The 19,576-nt window shown below is 47.0% G+C and overlaps 1 protein-coding gene across 1 annotated transcript; it reads left to right on the top strand.

The window, feature by feature from the left end:
• The first annotated feature begins 280 nt into the window (after positions 1–280).
• LANCL1 (LanC like glutathione S-transferase 1) lies at positions 281–18,212 on the top strand. The gene is made up of 9 exons (XM_086750825.1): positions 281–401; positions 655–772; positions 8,136–8,343; positions 11,879–12,014; positions 12,356–12,502; positions 14,107–14,289; positions 14,703–14,879; positions 15,163–15,235; positions 16,128–18,212. Exons 1-9 carry the CDS (start codon positions 318–320, stop codon positions 16,202–16,204), a joined length of 1,203 nt encoding a protein of 400 aa, XP_086606951.1. The 5' UTR covers positions 281–317; the 3' UTR covers positions 16,205–18,212.
• Positions 18,213–19,576: the final 1,364 nt, after the last annotated feature.

Raw genomic sequence — 19,576 nt, 5'->3', positions numbered from 1 at the left:
GTCAGGTGCAATAGGCCCCTAAAGCCCACGGGGCTCTCTAAGCCCCACAGGGTCAGCTGCCAGGGGACCCCAAAAACAACAACAAAAAAAGGGCCCCTAAGCCCCACGGAGCCAGCCGCCAAGGGGTCCTTCACCCCTACAGGCCCCCCCACGCTGAACCGCCCAGCCCCACAGCGCCCCCGAGGCGTGGCCCGAACGGGCGGCGGGGCCAGGGGAACGGCAGCGGCGGGACGGTGACACCCACACCCGTTCCCTTCCGGGGCGGAGCGGGGCGGGCGGATCGCGGCGGAGCGAAAGGAAGCGGGGCCGGCGGCAACATGATGGCGCAGAGGGCCATTCCTAACCCTTACGCGGACTACGACAAGTCCTTGGCTACCGGTTACTTCGATGCCGCCGGGAGGGTGAGTGGGGTCGGGCTGAGGCGGTCGCGGTGGCCCCGGGAAGGGCCCGCTCCCGCCCGGGGCCGCGAAGCCCAGGGAAGCAGCCAGGAGCCCAGCCTGGTCCTGAGGTACCCAAGTGTTTCTGTCAGAAACAGGTTAAAAACCACCCAGTTCCCTGCTTGTGCTCTCTCCAGGGACCTCTAGCTTACCAAGACTCTATCCGCCTGCTGGAGTTTTCTTCACGTTTGGTGTTTTTTTTTTAATTTCTCCACAGCTGACCCCCGAGTTCACGCGGCAGCTGAGTAACAAAATCAGGGAGCTGCTGCAGCAGATGGAGAGGGGCCTGAAGTCCGCCGACCCGCAGGACTGCACGGCGTACACTGGCTGGGCAGGTAGGACGGCCACGCAGATCCGAGGGAGCAGGAGCTCTCCAAAGCAGCGTTCTAGGTCAGGCCAAGGAAGACCGTGGGGATTTTGGGGCTGTTTGAATGATCACAGTAGATCCGTGTCAGGAATGGTGCTGCTTCTGCATGCTTTAATCTATTAAAACAAGAGGCTTTCTCAGAACTCCCCGTTTTTGGAGTTTCTCTCAGTTCATAGTGCCAAACTTATGCAATGGAGAAAGCCAGCACCTGCCTGAGAGCAACCATGGGAACCATGGAAGGGGACTGCCTCCAAATCTGCCCACGGTGGGGATGATGAGTAAACTACTGCTCCGTGAAGTCGGCAGATGCACATGTTAGGTCACTTACCTGCAATGAGTCCTTGCATATGGCAGCAGCGAGCTTATGGCCTGAGATAACGTCCGTCTTTTCTGTTTGGGCTGAATTTTTATCTTATGACGTTGTCTGATTGGCAGGTTGTTCCACTCCTGTTCCCCAGGTAGTGCCCTTCCACTTAGCCAGGGCTAGCTCTGCTCCAGTACCTGCTGGAAGGAGCAGAAATGCAAATGTGAGTATAACGAAGGACAGAAGCCTTCCACACACTAACTCTTGTGTGCAAACCTTGCAGGAGCTTATCTTTCTCCTGTTCTGCATTTTCAACCTGGTTTTCCTTCCTTGGGAGCGTGCCCTGCCTTCCCCTCCCTATTCCTACCCCCTGGAGCTGGGGAGGACACACCTTTCTCTGCTACCTCATCCTTGGCTACTGCTGTGTGCTTTGTCAGCTTTCCTGCCTTCTGCGCTCTGCCAGGCTCTAGGGGGGGACCCTGGGGTAGCTGCAATTAATCTCATGCTTGCTGCAAGGGTTTTTTGCTGCTTCTTTTTGGTGATACACTGCAATCCTACATGGTAAGGTTCTACATGATAATCTGGGTGTGGCTGGCTTGTGCTTGGATGCTGTGGAACTTGATGCCAACAGTTTGCTTGGGAGAGTGGTGTTCACGCTAAACTAACGTTGCAGCTTGATGACAGCAACACCAGAAATGGCTGCTTAAAAATTTTGGTAAGGTAGACAGGCACTGAGAGCGCTCTGGAGCAGTTCATAAGAAATGCTAGGATGCCAGTATTAAATTCCAGCGTGGGAGAATATTGATTTCATCAGTTGCTGCCTAGCAGCACTCTGCTGGTGCAGGCTGTGAATTTACACGTTTTTGTTCAGCGCTGGCTGATTTAATCTTGGGAGACAGGTTCAGTCTTCCCAGTCTGTGTGACCCTGCCCTGAGGTCCCCTCAGATGAAAAACATTCCGTATGTAAAGATCGTCTTCAGTCATGAGGGTGCTACTTGGCAGGATTTGACCAGAATAATTCAGGAGATAAAGCAGGAGGACAACGAGCTGATGTTAGGAGTACTCTGAAAGTCTGCGAGGAGAAGGTAAACGCCTTTCTCCAGAGACTGTTCCCTTCCTTAGGGTGGCCTTAAGGAGCTTCACGTTGGAAAATGACTGCAATTGTGAAACAGCGGTTGAGAGCTCTGGTAGGATTTCAGCTCATTTGTATTTGGAAGGGAGCTTCTCAAGAGGGATTCTTCTCTCTTCCTCCCAGGGATCATTCCTCAGTGGGCACACAACCTTCTCCCCTTGGCTAATAGGATTAGGAAAAAAAAAAAAAAAAGACAGATTTCCTGCAGGTCACAGCCAGTGAAGTTTGCAGATATTACACTGTGTCTTTTGTCACCCTCCCTTCTTTTCTAATCCTAGCTATATTAACTTATTCAGTGCTGGTAATTAATTGGGCCAAGGCAGCAGCTTTTTCCTGTAATTGGTTGTGTAGAAAAGGCTTGTTGAGTATCTTCTCATGTAAATCATTGCCCAGCAGTCTGAAATCAATCTGCACTCTTGCGGCTGCTAATAAGAGAGAGAGTTGAAACGTGGCGCTCTCAGCGCAGTGTGAAATGTAACATACTTGAGTGTACTACATTACACCCAATAATACACAGCATATGCTGGCATTTTACTCAGGTGCCTGTTTCTTTCCCAACACACTTGACAGAGCCGTGTTCCCCCGGCATGCATTTGTGCCAGGGAAGCCACAGCGTCTTGGCACGTGCAGTTGGAGCAGGGGGAGGGAAGGACTTGCATCTTCAGCTCGGAGACAGTGAAAACACACTTTAGATCAAGATTATCCAGTGTACGGCCGAATGTCCTAAAACCAAATTTGAATGGGCTTGTTACAGTTTCTTTCAGTTCCCCATAGAGATCAGGGCCCTGTACACAACACCTGGTGCGTGCCTGGGTACAGACCAGACTGAGCTGTTGTGTTCTGTTTTGTCTTTTAATCAGTTTAGCTAGACTGCTGTAAGAGCTTTTGTTGTCTTAATCTGTTTCACTGCTATCGAAGTGTTGACTGAGGGAAGGTAAACTGCTGTAAGCTAATTCTGAATCAGAAGCAGTACAAATCCTTGCAGAAGTACAACTGCCTCATCCATTTTCAAATAAAGTAGCATAAGGATGCCCAAGAGTATGTACATGCAGTCCAAAGACTACCTCAACTAGGAGGATAGGTGATGGAAAGGGAGTGGAAGGAGACCGACTTCACTCCTGTGACTTCTTAGCTGACTGCAGAAGTTTGGAAGCTCCCAAGTCTGGTGCCTGCTGGACTGTTGTGTCCTTCCAAGATGATGAGGTGATCTGTCACCTGAAATGGTATATATGGGAGAAACTCCCCTTCCTTCACACTATGGCAGTTCTGGAATTTTTTTCCCACGTGAGCATTCCCTTCTCTAGCAATGTCATAGTCGTGGCTTTCAGAGCTTGAGGGCCTTTGAAACAGACTGGTGAGTCCAGTTGGCCTGCCTTACCCACAGCTTTTGGCTGAGCGGGCAAGTAGAGACGAGGAGCAGGGCTGAGTTGCCTTTTGAAAGGACTCTTCAAAAGACACACCAGAAAAAAAAGCCATTTAAGAATGGATAGAAATTCTGACTGTACCAGTTCAGGAAAGCTTCTGGAAAAACAGCTTTCATTCACTTTAGTGCAGTGTCTTAGTTTTAACTTCAGAACCCAGAGAACTTGCATCTCCTTAACGGAGTTCTGTTCAGAAAAACAGAAATCCTCAGATAATCCCTGCAGAATAAGAGGCAGTGAGGCTGCATTTGATGGGAGAGAACAGAGCGCTTTGTGTCGCCCACATAAACCACATTCCTGCCAAGTGCTTGGTGGGTAGTTTTTGTGAAATCTTCGTTCTTGGAGATAGTCAGTATTTGACTGGACAAGGCTCAGAGCAATGGGATGTAAATCTGAAGCTGGCCTTACTTTCAAAGGGTTGGATCAGATCATCTCCATGAATCCCTTCTAACCTAACCTGTAGGATTCTGTGATGGGGTAATGGGCAGTTTTGGTCTGAGCTGGGCTGGGTTTTTTGTTTGGGTTTAGGGGGAGGAACATCTTTTGTAAAGTTTTACAAAAGAACCTTTGTTACCCAGGTTTTAAGGCTGGAGAAGCTGAGGCATCCTGAGAAATGTCCTATGTTCCACCGTGCACTAGGAAGGCAAGCTGCAAGCTGTAGTAAAATGCACCTGTGGCTCCCCAGGCAGGTTCTGAACATGAGATGATACAGCCCTCCAGAGAAGATGTCTCACTGTCCCATTCAGCATGGCTTTAGCATGTACTTACGAGCACAGGATAACATTCCATGCATCTGCAAGATGCTTATTATACTTTCAGCTGGGCAGTAAAGCTCTGCCACCCTCTCTGTAACTTTTACCCTGTGCCTGACTCATTAAAACGACATCAGGTTTCCCACTAGAAACCGTTGGGCTTCATCGCTATGCGCAGAGATAGGTTTCCGCTTCTTCCCTTGGTGTTTGACATCCTGCTTTGAGGGTGCTAGCTGACTGACTTACTTCCCTGGGTCAATGCAAGATCTCTGAGCTCTTTATGACTGTAGATGGCAGGTTTGGAACTGGTCCAAATTAGGTGAAAAAGTTTCCTCTTGTGGCAACCTAGTGTCCTTTGTGAAAGGACTACACTGCAGCTCATCTTCTGCTGGACAAGGAGGCACGTTCAGAGCAGTCTTAACGGGCATCCCTGCTGGTGCCGTCAGCAAGGGGACTGCCGTGGAGCTGACACCGAGCAGTGCTTCCTCTCACTTTTATCCGCTCTATTTGACTTGGAGGGGGAGCTTGGTCTCACTACTGCTGTTCTCCCACCAGCGGAACTGTTTACAATGGTAGTGCAATCCAACATAAAAGAGCCAAGTCTAAAGTTGCACAGCTTTACTTCTCTTTGGTCAATGGAGCGATCATATGGATGAGGTATTCTTTCAGCCTGCTACAGTGCTTTAGCTCTTGAGCAAGAACTTTTCTGGTATCTCCAGTGATGTTTGCTCTGTTGAAAGCAATGGTTGCTAAACTCGAGGCCATCAGCACTAGCCAACTGGTGCAGCTGATGCAAACAGCTCCATTTCTACTATGTACATTTAAGCCTCCTCCTGTGTCCCACTCAAAAGAAATCTCTAATGCAAAGCACCCCTCTGTATCTCCAAGACTGCTTGTACAGGATGGCAAGAGGAGAGAGATGTTGTTTACTGTCCTACTGGAGATGTTAAATCAACAGGCTTTGTAAGAGACTTGCAGAATTGATTTTTGCCTCCCGATTCCCTGCAGTGAGCAAGCAACTCTGGCATTAATGCTCCAGTCTGTTGGCTTCCTATACGCTAGAGATGGCAGTTTCAGTCATCAGAGTCCTGCTAAAGGATACACTGTCAATAGCACATGTGTTCACTGCACCATCAAGTGATGTCTGCTGCATTCTCCATCCCACGTGGCTATGCAGCAGGTCTTACACTGCAAGGAACAAAAAGCTTTGAAGTCTAGAGAAACTAGAGAGAAGAAGGTCCAGTAGTGACCAGTAAACAGAACAAAGCCCACACATGTTTGGCAGAAGCAGGCCACAGACAGCCACTGCATGGCAGTTCTGCTGGAAACAAGCAGAAGTCTAAGAGGTCACAAAACTAGGTCACATTTCCAACTGGGACACTGAAAACAGACCTCCAGGGCATACAGAAGTGGAGCAGATCCACTGCTTACCTCTTTGACTGATGATGCCATGTTTGTGTAGCACTTAAAGCATGTCAAACACCCAGTCAGTCAGCAAACCCTGCCTGGTCAGTTGGGATGAGGAAGTTCATCGTCTCTTGTCTCCAAGCTGCACTGCCTCTGAAATATGCTGCTTACGTCTTGGCATATAGGTCAATATAGGATATTCTCCACCCAGCTGACTTCATTTTGTATTCCCCACCCCCCCCCCCCGCCCCCAATACATCTGTAACCATTGCCTCTTTACGCATGGGCCTGCCCTTCCTTCCAAAGTGCTCACAGATAGCAACAGAGTAAGCAGCGGGCTGAAGGCAGCACTGAATTGTGCCCTTCTGATCAGCTTGGGAGTATGAATTCCTTGAGGAAGAAGTTGAGAAAATTTGCTATAGATTCAGCTTTTAAGGCCTTTGAGTTTAAAAAAAAAAAAAATATTTGGGGAAGCAACTCATCCCATGCTTTAGTATAAGTCAGTGGTTTTCTGGAGTCTTTTCCAAAGATGCTTGGGCCTGGGAAGAAAGGGGACAAGAAATGTTTTGAAAGAGGAGAGGTAAAGAGGTCAGAGGAAAACAATGCTGAGACATTTACTTTCTAAGAATTCAATCCTAGCGGTAGTCTTAGCATGGTAGTTATGTACATAATTAGGGTGGTATGATGGCAGTGGGAATAGAAGCTACTTACAAAGCAAAAAGTTGTATATTAAAGCAGATGAGTCAAGAGTGCAAGTTGTGCTCAGACAGCTATGAGGCCTGTTAAAGTCTAGAAGCTGTGCTAGGTGCTAAATAAATGAAGGAGAGTCACTTGACATTTGCTAGCTGGAAGAGCAAGGTTCCCCTTTAAAGAAGGGCTTCATATCCACATCCTTATAGACTTGAGTGATGGCACCGTACATCTGAGCTGTCTCTGGAAATACTAACACTGAACTGCTTAGAGAGAGGACAAGGTTATTAGCTTCAGCAGGAAATTGAAATTTGCCCTTAATATACATGTGGAATTGAATTGTCTGTAGCACGAAGCTTTGGAGATTACCCATGCAAAATGAGAAAATGATCTAAATTTAAAATTGTCCTCAGTACCATGGAATGTAATTTTGCAGTGTGCTTGCCCCCCTCCGCCTTACCACATCCAAATCTGCAGAGATTGGTTCTATTAATTTAGGCTTAAAGGCAGGACCTTTCTTAGAAATGGTTACTGGTAAGGGGAGGAATAAGTTTTTCTCAAAGTGATGTAGGCCAGTAGCTTTCTTCAGTGCATGTTTGAGGATGCCTTCCAGATCAGAGGATGTGGCAGACCTTTCAGATACAGACTTACTGAGGACTCCTCAGTTCCCTGCTAAAAGCTTCAAGAGCTGGATGAAGAAAGGGCAGACAGAGGCAAAGGATAGCAACTGATGTGACTTCTCCATAGCAGAGCTGTTTCTGTAGCTGGCCAGCCCATTGAAAGCCTCCAAGGAGGACCATGCAGCTTTTTCCAGCATTCCAGGTAGCTGTTTATGTTTCAAACAAGGGCTGATCTTGTGAATTATGTGCTGCAGAGGAGAGTAGCAGTCCCTCATTTTCTAGGATGCACCAGTCTTTGATGTGGGATTTGGGACCTGCTCAGCAGCAGGAGAGGATGTCCAGGGAGCTGTAACAACCTTGCTGGTGCTTCCCAGTAGGAGGGAAGAAGAAAGAAAGAAAAAAAAAAAAAAAAAAAGAGCGCACCAAGTAGGATGTCTTAAGGCTGCTGCTTCTCAGTGCTGATGACATGTTACTTTTTAAAAAAATTCAATCCAATCTAAGTGACCCAGCCCTTTACCTCCTGGCATGGGAAAAATAATTGAGATGGGGTAACAACTCAGCACTACTCTGCCACAAGTACCATCTTGCCCAAAGATTATTTTTTTTTTCCTCCACTGTTTAGCAACAGTCCCAGGTACAGTTGATAGATTTAGGTGAGTTTGTCTAGGTCTCATCTTTTGCTCCTCACCACTAAAATTGTATGTCACCTATGTATCAGAAGCTCTGCTGTCCTCATGGACCTCCTGGGTCAGACACTATTGTTTATCTTGACCTGTAGTCCACTCATGAGCAGCATCAGGTACAAGGAGGTCACAAAACAGGGAAAAAAGCTGTAGATGCTGCAGCTATGGGTTATGCCCCTGGATGTGCCCAAGAAGCTTGTCTAAAAGGCTTATGCCCTAGATGAGGCCAAGGGCCAGGCTTTTACGTTCATTAAAACAGCCAGAGCGCACAGCAGGAAGGGTAAATTTTCTGGTGGGTGCAACCTTTATATTCCTTTTGCAGGCATTGCTTTGCTGTATTTGCATCTGTATGATGTGTATGGAGACCCAGCCTACCTTCAGGTGGCCCACGACTACGTGAAGAAGAGCCTGAGCTGCCTGACAAGACGATCCATCACTTTCTTGTGTGGAGATGCTGGGCCCCTGGCAGTGGCTGCTGTCGTCTACCACAAACTGCAGAACAAGAAGCAATCAGAAGACTGCATCACTCGGTAAAACACTTGGTTACGTCTTTGATCTAACATTCCTCTTGCTCATAGAGCTGGTCTGGGCTTGTACCGGGCACTCTCTGCCATGCCTGAATACATTTTGTCGCAGTCTTTATGTGAGAGATAATCCAGAAACTTAGCAGGGCAGTACAAACTTGTTCTGCCATGGGGAAAGAGCTAACGTAATGACAAACATGCTTGCCTGGCAGCCTGCAGGCTGAGGAACAAGGGTATTGTTCAGCTGGTATTGCCATCTTAAAAATAATTCAGATAAACACAGGAAGAAAAAAAAAAAAAGCTCAAATTAGGAAAAAAAAAAAAGCAGGTGAGGTTTGGGATTTTTTCAGCCTTAAATTTAGCTTTACAGACATTTTGATAAAAAGAGAAATGTGGCAGGATTATTAGATTAATTCTGTCACTGGCTTCCACTTGCTATTTCTTAGTTGAGTTTGACTTAAAACTAAGATTGGCAGCATCCCTTTCAACTGCTGAATGCAGCTGGTTATGATTCATTTATTTCTATTTCTTGCATTTCCTCAACTGCTTTCAAATGTATTTTTGTTGGGTACTTAAGAGAAGGAGAAACAAGCAGTCCTACAATCAGATCAGCATATGGCAGAGGAAGGACAAAAAAGTTAAGGAGATGCAGTTGCAAGCTTTTCTTGCTTAAGGGAGATCAGTTTTGAGAAGGTGAGAAATAGCCCTGCAAAGAGTTTCCATTTACACACGGTCAGCACAAAACCAAGACAAAACCGCTGATACTTCAGAACAACACTGAGTGCCCTTAAACAGCCGTGAGCCGTGATGCACAATATCAATTTAAAAAGCCATGGGTGGGAATCAGAGGTGCCTGTATGGTTTAGACACCAAGTTCCCACTCCCTTAACTAAGAATAGCTTCTGGTTTACGTGGATACAGTCAGACTGAGGTCAGAACTCTCTTCTTTATTCTTGACATAATCTGTGGTTTAGGTTTTGCTTAATGCTGAGTCAAAGTAGTGAGTCCCACTATGATTAATATATTTGCTAACAAAAAGGGAACTAATCTGTCAAACAGTACTGGCCAGTTGTGCTCAATGCATAAGCCCAAAGTTGTGAAAAATCCCTAATTCATGTTTTCTTGCTGTAGCTGTCCCCTCCCGTATTCTTTCTGTTCTACCTACAGTTTTGTGGCAGAATGAAAACTCATGATTAATTCTGCACTGCCACCTAATGGCATAATAAAGGCAGAGCCTTGGAAATCAGTTTCTTCATACATCTGAGAGGTGGAAAAAACATGGCTTTCATGAAGGAAGAGTTATACTGTCCTTACTCTGCCACCAGTTCCCAGAGCAGTTAACCTGACCATGCTGCCTTTAAAAAGAGAGTATTTCTTTGAGAAATAGCTCCTTTAATCGAAATTCTTAAGTGAGTTTTGAGTATGCTGTTTAGTTCCAGAACAATTGCTAAGTTATGCAGTGCAAGTGCATAGAAGGTGCACTTCATTACAGCTGTGGAGAAGGGCCTGTCTCCACTTTGTTCTCTGTCTTGTAAAGCACCTCATCTTCATAGAGCCTGAGGAGAGAATCCATCAGCCAGGCCTTCCCTGCAGTGGAAGAGACAGAAGCTTGCTTTTTTTAATTAGCCCTTGCTCTTGCCTAAATGAGTTCATGACCAACAAATAGGCTTTTCTGCTCTGGAGAGACTAACTTTTCAGGGCAGCCCATTTTCCAAGAGCCTGTGAAAATCTGAGCCACGTTCCAGAGTCCTCTTTTTTCCTTGCCATCTCCCACCAATTCTGAAAGTCAAAGGTTTGCTTTTAGAGCCAGTGGGTACGGAAATCCCATGTTGCTCTACAGCTGCCTCGCTTTTCCCTCTGTCCAGACACTACCAATTTTTAACAGTTGAGGTAACAAGCTGATATGTGAGCAGGAGTGGCTCTTCCTTTTCAGGGACCTTGATTTACCCCCTCACATCCGAGAAACGCATCTTGCATGCAATCAGTCCAGCAGCATCCCAGGCATCTCTTGCTGCACGCACGCCACGCAGCCCTGCCCCACCTTTCAAAAACGACAAAAGCCTACTTCCTCCCCAGTTATTGTGGTTGGGAAAGCAGCTAGAGGTAGGAGCACTAATGTATAAGGAGCAAGAATCGTATTTCCAGCTGCTCCAGATTTCCCCACGAAAAGAAGATTTCACATCCAGACCTCAGAAGGTCTCTACTGTAGATATTGCTGTTTATCCACCCAGCCATTCCTTCTATTGCACCTGACATTTCCCTGACATCTCAGAGGTGAACAACACCACCAGCCCACATCTCTTCTGGCCAGCCTGATGCTGGGCAGAGTTAAATCTGTCGAAGCACTGTTTTCCTCCTTGGAAACCCTCCTCTTCATCTACCTTCCTTGGACTTGGGGACAGGGGACATGAAGAGGCAGCGGCGCTTTCCTTTCAGCCCACACAGCTGAGAGGAACGTCAGCTTATGCCTAGTCTTGGATGTAAAGTCTGTCTCTTGGGTTTAGCCTGCGAGAAACCTCCCCCATGGAGCAACGCACATCTTGGGTAGTACACGAGGAGACAGGGCCAGTCCACCTTGAGACACTGCTCTCTGCTTTCTCCTTCAATATCCCTGCTCACTTTGAGTCCAGTGCCAAGGGGAAGTTTCCTGCCATGGGGAGTAACCACCCAGCATCCTCTTTCTACACTTCTTTCTACTCTGGACATTTGGTTGCTTTTTATTTTGCAACACATTGTTCTGCCCAGGAGCAAAGGCTGCCAAGGCACTTTTTCTGCTCCCTGTGCTGCTGTGACAGGGAAGCCCTGTACACACACAGCTCTCCTAGCTGGTTTCTTAGCCCCCTCCCTGTTGCAGCCACAACAGGAAGCAGCTGAGGGAACAGCCTTGAAGCCACTTACGTTGGTATTTTAAAATTGGTGGTATTTTTCAGATTGCTGTTTCGGGGTGAACAGAAAAATAAAGCCAAAACCAGTCACATTCCTGCCTGCTGCTCTGACAGGGGAGGACATCCGGCCTTGTTGGAAGTGTGATGAGAGGCAAAACAAAGGAAAAATTGCATCAAGAGTGAATTGCAAAGCACTAATGCGAAGAGCTGTCAGTCTCTGTTAGCACTACAGGAATATCACTAACTTTACAGCATAATAATGGAAAAATGGCAAAGAAAACACCTGACTCCAGCAGACCTCTCACTCCGCACTTGTGGGCTAAAGCCTGGTGCCAGCCAAGCTGTCCTCAGCGTGGGGTTGCACCACAGACAGCCCGCAGCACTCACACTCTGCTGAGCTGTCCTCACAACTGCTCAGCTCTCCCTAGAGAGGATTTATTACATGTGCCATGGAGGCTTCACGTTAAACAAGCTTCTCCCCACCTCTTACCTAGGTCTTGTATAGCTGGAAGGCTGAGACCTGGAGACTGTCCTGACATCTCCCAGGGCGCAGGCAGCATAAAGGAACAAACCACATTTTTGAGCTCCAGTCTCACTGCTTGGTTACGTGGCTTTGAGTGTCTTCTAATTTCCCCTGTGTTAATTTTTCTTTGTAGTTTGCTCCATCTACACAAGCTTGACCCACGAGTGCCAGATGAACTGCTGTACGGGCGCATGGGCTATCTCTATGCACTGATATTTGTGAACAAGCACTTTGGAGAGGAAAAGATCCCTCAGAGTCACATTCAGCAGGTACTGTGGTTTCTGCTGATTTGTTAGCTGTCTCTTCCTATGTAGTTCATCATTGGGCAGGTAAAAATCAATGCTAGATGCAGAGAACTCTGGCAACAAAGGGGAAACCACATCATGGTATCCCTGCTGCTCTTCTTCCAAAGGGACAAAACACCACATGCTCCCTCACCAGCTGTATAAATCCATAGGCAGTACTGGATTGGCATACATTTTACTCCCTCACCCACATTTTCCCCTCCCTCTGCTTGGGCAGAACAACTCTTTTGTTCTGTGCCAGGATACTCACTGTGCTATGTCCAAGACAGCAGCATTTCCCTCACCACATCTGTTCCCATCCACAGGTCTGTGATGCAGTTGTAGCCTCAGGAGAGAGCTTGGCCAAAAGGAGAAACTTCACAGCAAAGAGCCCACTGATGTACGAGTGGTACCAGGAGTACTATGTGGGGGCAGCTCATGGTTTGGCTGGGATTTACTACTATCTCATGCAGGTAAGAGGCACTGGAGGGGAGGAGCCTTTAGCAGCTGTTTCACATTTCTTTAAACAAGGAGGAACATTTAAATTAGCTCTTGGTGATGTCAAGCTGGGCAAGATCCCTTGTCTGATGGACTTACTCCTGTGTTTGATCATGCATCCTGACTTCTAAAGGTTTTCTCCAAGTCTGTGAGATTGTATTTTCCATCTCCATGGAGATCTATAGAGAAATGTGACCTGCATTATACCACCAGTTTCACATAATGGAGACCTGTGGGTCAGCTGGGTCTGAGCTTCCCCCTCTTATGTTAATTGCTTATAAAGTATTCCCATTTGTTGGTATCTGTGGGCTGCTTGCATTTTTTTTTTTTTTTTTGAGGTGGTTACTTGGAGCAATCTCAGATCATTACACAGGGAGAATCCCTGTAAGGACGGCACAGCGGAAGAGATTGTGTTTGTAGCAGGAAAGTGGGAAATGCCTTTGTTTCCAAATCAGGCCCTATATCTAAATGTTAAAGAGGTGGGGCTTTTTACTCTGATAAAGCAGCTGAGTTCTATAGTGCCTAAAGTAGGCAGGGCAAGACAAGATTTTGGGAGCTGCAGTGCCTCTTTGCTTTGATGCTGTTTTTCTCACGGTTTTGCACAACTCACTGGCGCTCTGGGAATCTTCCTTTCCCCAGCTCTGAAATGAGGGTGGTAATTCCCCTATGTGGGTCACTTTGTGCATAAATTTACAGTGCTTAAGCTCCTAGAAAAATAACAGCAATAAATAACATTGCATTTTCAAGTCATTATGGGCACCCACTGAGCCATGCAAATTATTTTAACATAGCAAGGTTCATAGAAATAGGTGATATCTTTTAGTAGACCCAACTCTCACAGAAGGTGGGAAAAAAAGCCACCAGGTTTCAAGTATTTGAGCTTTCCTTCAGCAGCCTGAAAGTTCAGGCCCATATACAGGATAAGGGGAGCTCCTGTGAATATAACCCTCTTATGTGACTCAGAGGGGAAGGGGTGGTTGGTGTTTAAGCAGAAGGAGATTTGGCAAGAGGAGGATGTGAGGTGATTATTGCCCAGGAGTACAGAGCAGCTGGTTGGGAGCAGGGGAGACAGCAGCATGAGCCCAGATTTGCACCGAGTCCCCGAGCTTGTTCCCAGGCTGATGTTTTAAATAGTTTTAAGTGTAAGTCTCCCATAAAATACTGTATGGGCTTCATGCTTCTCTGCCATATGAAATCATTCCTGGTATTCATCCTTAACACTGATTTTAGACAGTTTATCTCTTTACTCCAGCTCTGGGTACCAGAAACTATTCCTACTTCTCTTCAGGAGGAAGCAGCAAGTCCTGTTGCTTAGAGGGCTGGGTGACACACTGGGGGCAGCCCTTGTTTCTGGGAATGCAAGGGTATGACTGGAATTAAGTCCCTGTCAAAGGGCAGAGCAGCCTGAGACCAAGTGGGTATTTGTGATGAGGAAAAGCCTGGACCAGAGAAGTGACCTGATTTACAAGAGGCAACATGGCCATAGTTGGCTTCATTTCCACCTTTCAGGCAGATCTGGAGCCTCTTAGGGACGTACAGAATGGTAATTCTCCCTGATTTAACGCTTTCTCTTTCTTAGCCTAGCCTCGGAGTGAGCCAAGTAAAACTGCACAACGCAGTCAAACCCAGCGTGGACTACGTGTGTCAGCTCAAGTTCCCATCTGGCAATTACCCTCCGTGCATTGATGACACCAGAGACCTACTCGTCCACTGGTGCCATGGGGCACCAGGTGTTATCTACATGCTTATCCAGGCCTACAAGGTACCAGAAATCTTGCAAAGACTCTTTGTGGACCCCTAGATATGCAACTTCCTCATGGAGAAGACTCTGTTGGGAGCCTCCTTCCTGAAAGTAGGATGGCTTATTAGAATGAAATCACAGGGACCACTGACTGATAAGGAAATTAGTCTTTTAAAAAATTATTTTTGAAAATACCCATCAGCTGTGTGCAGTGTCCTGTTTGATGGTGGCAACTAGTTGTGTGTGAAGTAATGGTCATACAGCCCCATTCATCATATCAAAAACATCCTCTTTTAAAGTAGACAGCACAATCACAGCATTAAGACTTCAGCAGGAGAGAAACTAATTAACCTAAGGCTCCTCACTCACACAGGGATGCTCTTTGTGTGGAGGAAATCGCCTCAGCAAGGGGGAATATTTCTTGTCTCTTACAGGTTTTTGGGGAACAGCAGTACCTAAATGATGCCCTGCAGTGTGCAGAAGTGATCTGGCAGCATGGGTTACTGAAGAAAGGCTACGGGCTGTGCCATGGGACAGCTGGCAATGCTTACGGCTTCCTAGCACTGTACAACCTCACTCAGAACATGAAATTCCTGTATCGGGCTTGCAAGGTAAGAGCCTGTGTAAGGAAGGGAGAGGGGATTATTCACTTCTGCCTTTTATGTCACCGCCTTTGCCTTTGAAACCCAATTTCTGGTGTGGCAGGCACAGCTAGATCTGACCAGCTCCAACTGAATAGTCCTTCAGCAGCACAGTCACTGTTTGACAGCCTTTATGGAAGGAATATCCTGCAGAAGCTTTGCTCTGCAAGGGATAATGTGAGGAGGAGGGTGGTATTTTTTTATACATCCATCTTTAACAAAATTTGAACACTTTGTGTTCCTCTTTTCTCAGTTTGCAGAATGGTGTTTAAGCTATGGTCAACATGGGTGCCGGACTCCAGACACGCCATTCTCTCTCTTTGAAGGTAACCTCCATCTCTATGCTTTTGTTTTGCTCCTGGATCTGAGCCAGCCCAGCACCAAGGAAAACTGAATACATGCTCTGCTGAAGTCTTTGCAAAACTCAGTGTAGAGGACGGGAAGGAAATAGTATTCACTGTTTTTACCCTTTCCCAGAAGCAGGCTATTGTCTTAGCTAGAGCATCTTGTCCTCTTGGGCCTCCCACACAGATTCTGCACACGGTTCTGAAGAGGAGTTCTTTAATGGGTGCAGGTCAAAGTCTACCTTATGGTAATTTGTAGCCTGGCTTCTCAGACAGTCTCTTTTCTGGGTGTTTTTAAGGATTGAAGTCCTTCATGGGCTTTCCAGTTCCATTCCAAAGGTGGGTGAGGAACAAACCGGGTGGCTTTTGTAGGCTTTGTTGGCTCTTACAGCACATTGTGGCTCCTGCTGATAACTCCCCCAAAATCTGCCATCAGCACATACTGCTGAAAGAGCCAGTTACTCAGCTACCTAAATCTCCCTGGCTTTGCTGTAGGCCAAGGAACAAGGGCAGTTACATAAGTGAGGACCTGAGGCAGCGATGTCACAGAGTCCAAAGTTTTGCAAAGATACTCAGTTTGTTAAACCTGTGGACAGATAAAGCAGAAGGGAGGGGGCTGAAGAGGGGGAGACCCATCATGTTTTCCCAGGTGCTTTTCAACATTTGATTAACCTCAAAATGCTTTCCCCACTGATGGATCTAAGTTGCTCGGGAAACCTGGGTTCAGACCTTGGAAATTATTTAGGTCCTTCTGAAAACATTTTCCTTTCTTCATGACTTCCTGTCTTCATGACTCATTCACCCCCTGGATAACTGATAAAACGGGTGCCCAAAGGGAATCTCTCTGAAGCACATTGTGTTTTCTTACCTTCAGGAATGGCTGGAACGATTTACTTCCTTGCTGACCTGCTGGTACCAACGAAGGCCAAGTTCCCCGCCTTTGAACTCTAAATCTGAGCTTGGCAGTTTCCTGACTGAATCCTTCTGCACTTGGAAAAGCAGTTCGGTGCTGCTTTCTTCTTTTACCAAACTCATCGTTGTTCACCTAACTGAACATAAATCCGTCCTCCTGAGGGCATGCTGAGTTGTCTAATACTTCTAGTCATCTCATTGCATTGTTTCAGTTTAAAAAACAGAATGCAGATTTTGCTGGTCTCTCTTAAAAATGCAGAGCTGCAGCTGGGAGCAGGGAGAAAATGTACAGTATTTTGTTGGCTATGGAGTTTTGCTATTTTCTGTATCCCATTTCCTGGGAGAAAGTTTTCTATTGAATGTATTTAATTCTTTTATTTTTTTTTGTGCTGGCAAATAGTTGCAGGTATTTAGTTGCCTTTGGAAAAGAAAAGATGAAAAACTGATACTATTGCCCTGCAAGTTGCTTTTAAGTATTTTCTTTCTGAACACCCAGGGAGTAGCCAGTTCAGGAGCCGGACTTCCACATGAAGTGAATGTGATGGACTGTGGAGGCTTTATGTATGTTTTTTTAATGTCAGATGGCAAGTGGCCCAGCTGGAACTGAGATGTGAAAGCCTTGTCCTGAATTTCCACCTGTCTGCTTTAAAGGCAAAGGCTATCTATAGCTTTTTTGTGCATTTTTTCCAGTGACAGACAACTAAGCCACTAGCTTTTGTGCTTATTTGCCATCTTCTGATAAACCTTGCAAAAGTCCATTGATCATCTAATGGAAAACTCTAATCTAAAAGGGAGCTAAGCATGTTTGTGTGGTCTGTTCTGTTTAGCTTTGAAAGTTTATTTTGCAGTCTTTATTGAAACATTTTTATGAATATTATAGGTGTTAGGTGGTGCCAGGTCCACCAGCAGCATGGGAAAAGAAACGTATTCCACTGAGTTCTGTCAGTGTTTAACCTATTACCTGTATAGATGTTATTTGCATGCTTTGTTTTATAAGCTTTCCTGAACCTGGATAATTTGAGTCACTCATTTGCCTTGTTACTGCTTGGTGTAGTTTGATATGCAACCATACATCTACCCAACTGGAAAATCTGCCCTAGGTTAAATAGCTTTGACCAGTCAAGCAGACCAGATACTTGCAAGAGAGAAATCTCCTTTTCCGTCCTTAGCTGATGGTACACTAATTTGCAGCGATTAGGGACCTGACTCTAAACCACTTTCTTAGCCCTGAGCATGAGCTAAACACTGAGCGCAGTGAAAGTTACTCCGTGCTGTTTGAGGATAGCTCCTCAGCCTGCATGAGAGCAGACCTGGGTTTTGATCTGCTAAAGGCCCAGTTGCCAAGTGCCTCAGGCCACCTAAGAGCAGGTGAGCAGCTGCAGGGTAGCACTCCGGTGCACAAGCAATAGTGAAGCAGGAGGACCAAGCCTGGCACGCTAGCATGGCCAGCACACATGTGCCTGAACGCAAGGCAGCCTAGCCACAGCAGCATAGGCAGACACTCAAGAACCTCCTGGATGGGTTGCTCCAGCAAAGAGTAGAAACCATTCCTGAAAGGAATTCCTTAAAGCCTAGCCTCCTGCTGCCATCACATGTTTCTGGAAGTTCATCAAAAGATAGCCTGAAGCACAGAGAAGCTCATCTCCTTTGGGCTGGGTATCCTCATCAGAAGCCTCAGGGTTATGCAGGCTCAGCTGTAGTCATCCCCTGTCATTCACGGGGCCTAAACAACACAGGAAGGTGACTGGAAAGGAGGAAGCACAGACTTGAGAGCAGGATTTGGCTAATCAAACAGTTTGGGAGTGGGATCCTGTAGTACACGAGGCCTGCTGTAAGTTACCTCCCAGTTTGGCTGGTGTGATGGCAATGTAGGGCAACCCCTCTGAGCCTAAGTTTCTCCTGGGCACTGCTTCTGTAAAGGAGATGCAGCCTGGTGTCGTGGCAGCATCACATCCCAGTGTTTGTGCGCTGATCAGGGGATCATCAGGGCCTGGTGTACAACAGCTGAGTGGGGCACTGTTTAATAAAAATGCTGAAACGAAGAAGCTTTGGGTTGTTCTTACCCTCCTGCTTTGTGACCAGGATTCATGTCTGAAGAGATCAAGATACACCACAACAGCCGCTCTGATGGCTCCTGGGGGCTCATTGGCCTCTCCCCTACCCTGAGTGTTAAGAGTATTTCACATTTTTCCCTGTCTCCAATTCATCGAGGCCAGTTCTATGCTTTCCCTCACAGGCTGTGCTTTTCCTCTCAGAACATCCTTTTGCAGCACTGTCTCCATCCTCCCTCCTCTGGCTTCCATTGGAGACCACAGGCCTGCAGGTTAGTCTAATTGCACCAAAATAGGCGTCTGTGCAGCTCTGGCCACTGGAAAGAGGATGTGGATCCTCCTAAAAAAGCACCCTCTCCTGCCCAGTGGAAGGGGAAACAGGCTGCTGGCTGCAGCACGGCAGACACCTTCCCTGTGTTGATAGGGGAAAAGCACAGCAGAAGAGCAACTCAGCCTCCACAAACCCCAGCTCAGCCTCCTGCCCCCAACAGGGACGTTGTTGTCCCAGGCACAGAGCTGGGCAAGGTGAATTCAGGTTGCGTGTCCCACGTGCAATGCCACAAAAGCACCTGCAGGAGAAGCAGCGGGTGGGGGGGGCAGAAAGCTGCTGGCAAAGGGCTTCATTTACACAAGTTATTCAGCCAGACCTCGCTTCTCGCCAGCATCTCATCTGACTTCCATCCCTCTGAACCGCTATCTCACCTTTCCCCCATTCCCCACTTATTTTGTTCATGTTTTTCCACCAGGGTAATACTTGGCCAGATTTGACTGGGGTTTTCTGATGGTAACACCCAAGGAATGTGGCTGGTCCCAGTGACCCCACAAGTCCCACTCCAGGCCAGCAAGGTCCCAGCACATACATTTGATTTGTTGCAAGAGATTTTTTTTTTTTTTTAAACACACATTGGGAAGAACAACATAGGTTCCTCACATCTTCCTGCCCAGGATGGCTGAGCCCTTTAGCCCTTTAGCTGCACCCAGGACAGAAACCTGAAATGAAGGCCAGTACCCAGTCCAGGAAATCTAAACCCCAAGAGCTACAACTTGCAATGTTATGAGGGGTCTGAAGACAAAATCCAACAGAGCAGGAGGCAGCAGATCTGCCCAAAATACACACCTGAGGAAACATGCTGGAGCCCAGCTGGCTGCGGGACACCCCTTGCTGAAACTGGGTGGAGGTGGCCTCAGCAAGGGGCGGTGTGCCCCCAGCAGGTGGCAATGCAGCCTGACAGCAGCAGCTACCCTGCCACTCAAGTGCATGCCCGCACCCTCAACTGCTCAATGATACCTCGAGGGAGCTGGGATTCAGCTCTTTGGTAGCCCTGGGAAAGTCGCTCAAACCAAAAAGCCCACATGGATG

The sequence above is a fragment of the Chlamydotis macqueenii genome, chromosome 6 (genome assembly GCF_036417535.1).
Source record: "Chlamydotis macqueenii isolate bChlMac1 chromosome 6, bChlMac1.mat, whole genome shotgun sequence".
NCBI lineage: Eukaryota > Metazoa > Chordata > Aves > Otidiformes > Otididae > Chlamydotis > Chlamydotis macqueenii.
The sequence above is the reverse complement of the archived record's forward strand: the minus strand, read 5'-3'. Positions and strand labels throughout refer to the sequence as shown.

What these genes read in the sequence shown, in the direction of transcription:
- LANCL1 (XM_086750825.1), top strand. Translation starts at nt 318, where the DNA reads ATGATGGCGCAGAGGGCCATTCCTAACCCTTACGCGGACTACGACAAG. An exon ending in TTTACTACTATCTCATGCAG is followed by an intron (nt 12,503 to 14,106) that starts GTAAGAGGCACT and finishes TCTCTTTCTTAG; the next exon opens with CCTAGCCTCGGAGTGAGCCA. An exon ending in TGCTTATCCAGGCCTACAAG is followed by an intron (nt 14,290 to 14,702) that starts GTACCAGAAATC and finishes TGTCTCTTACAG; the next exon opens with GTTTTTGGGGAACAGCAGTA.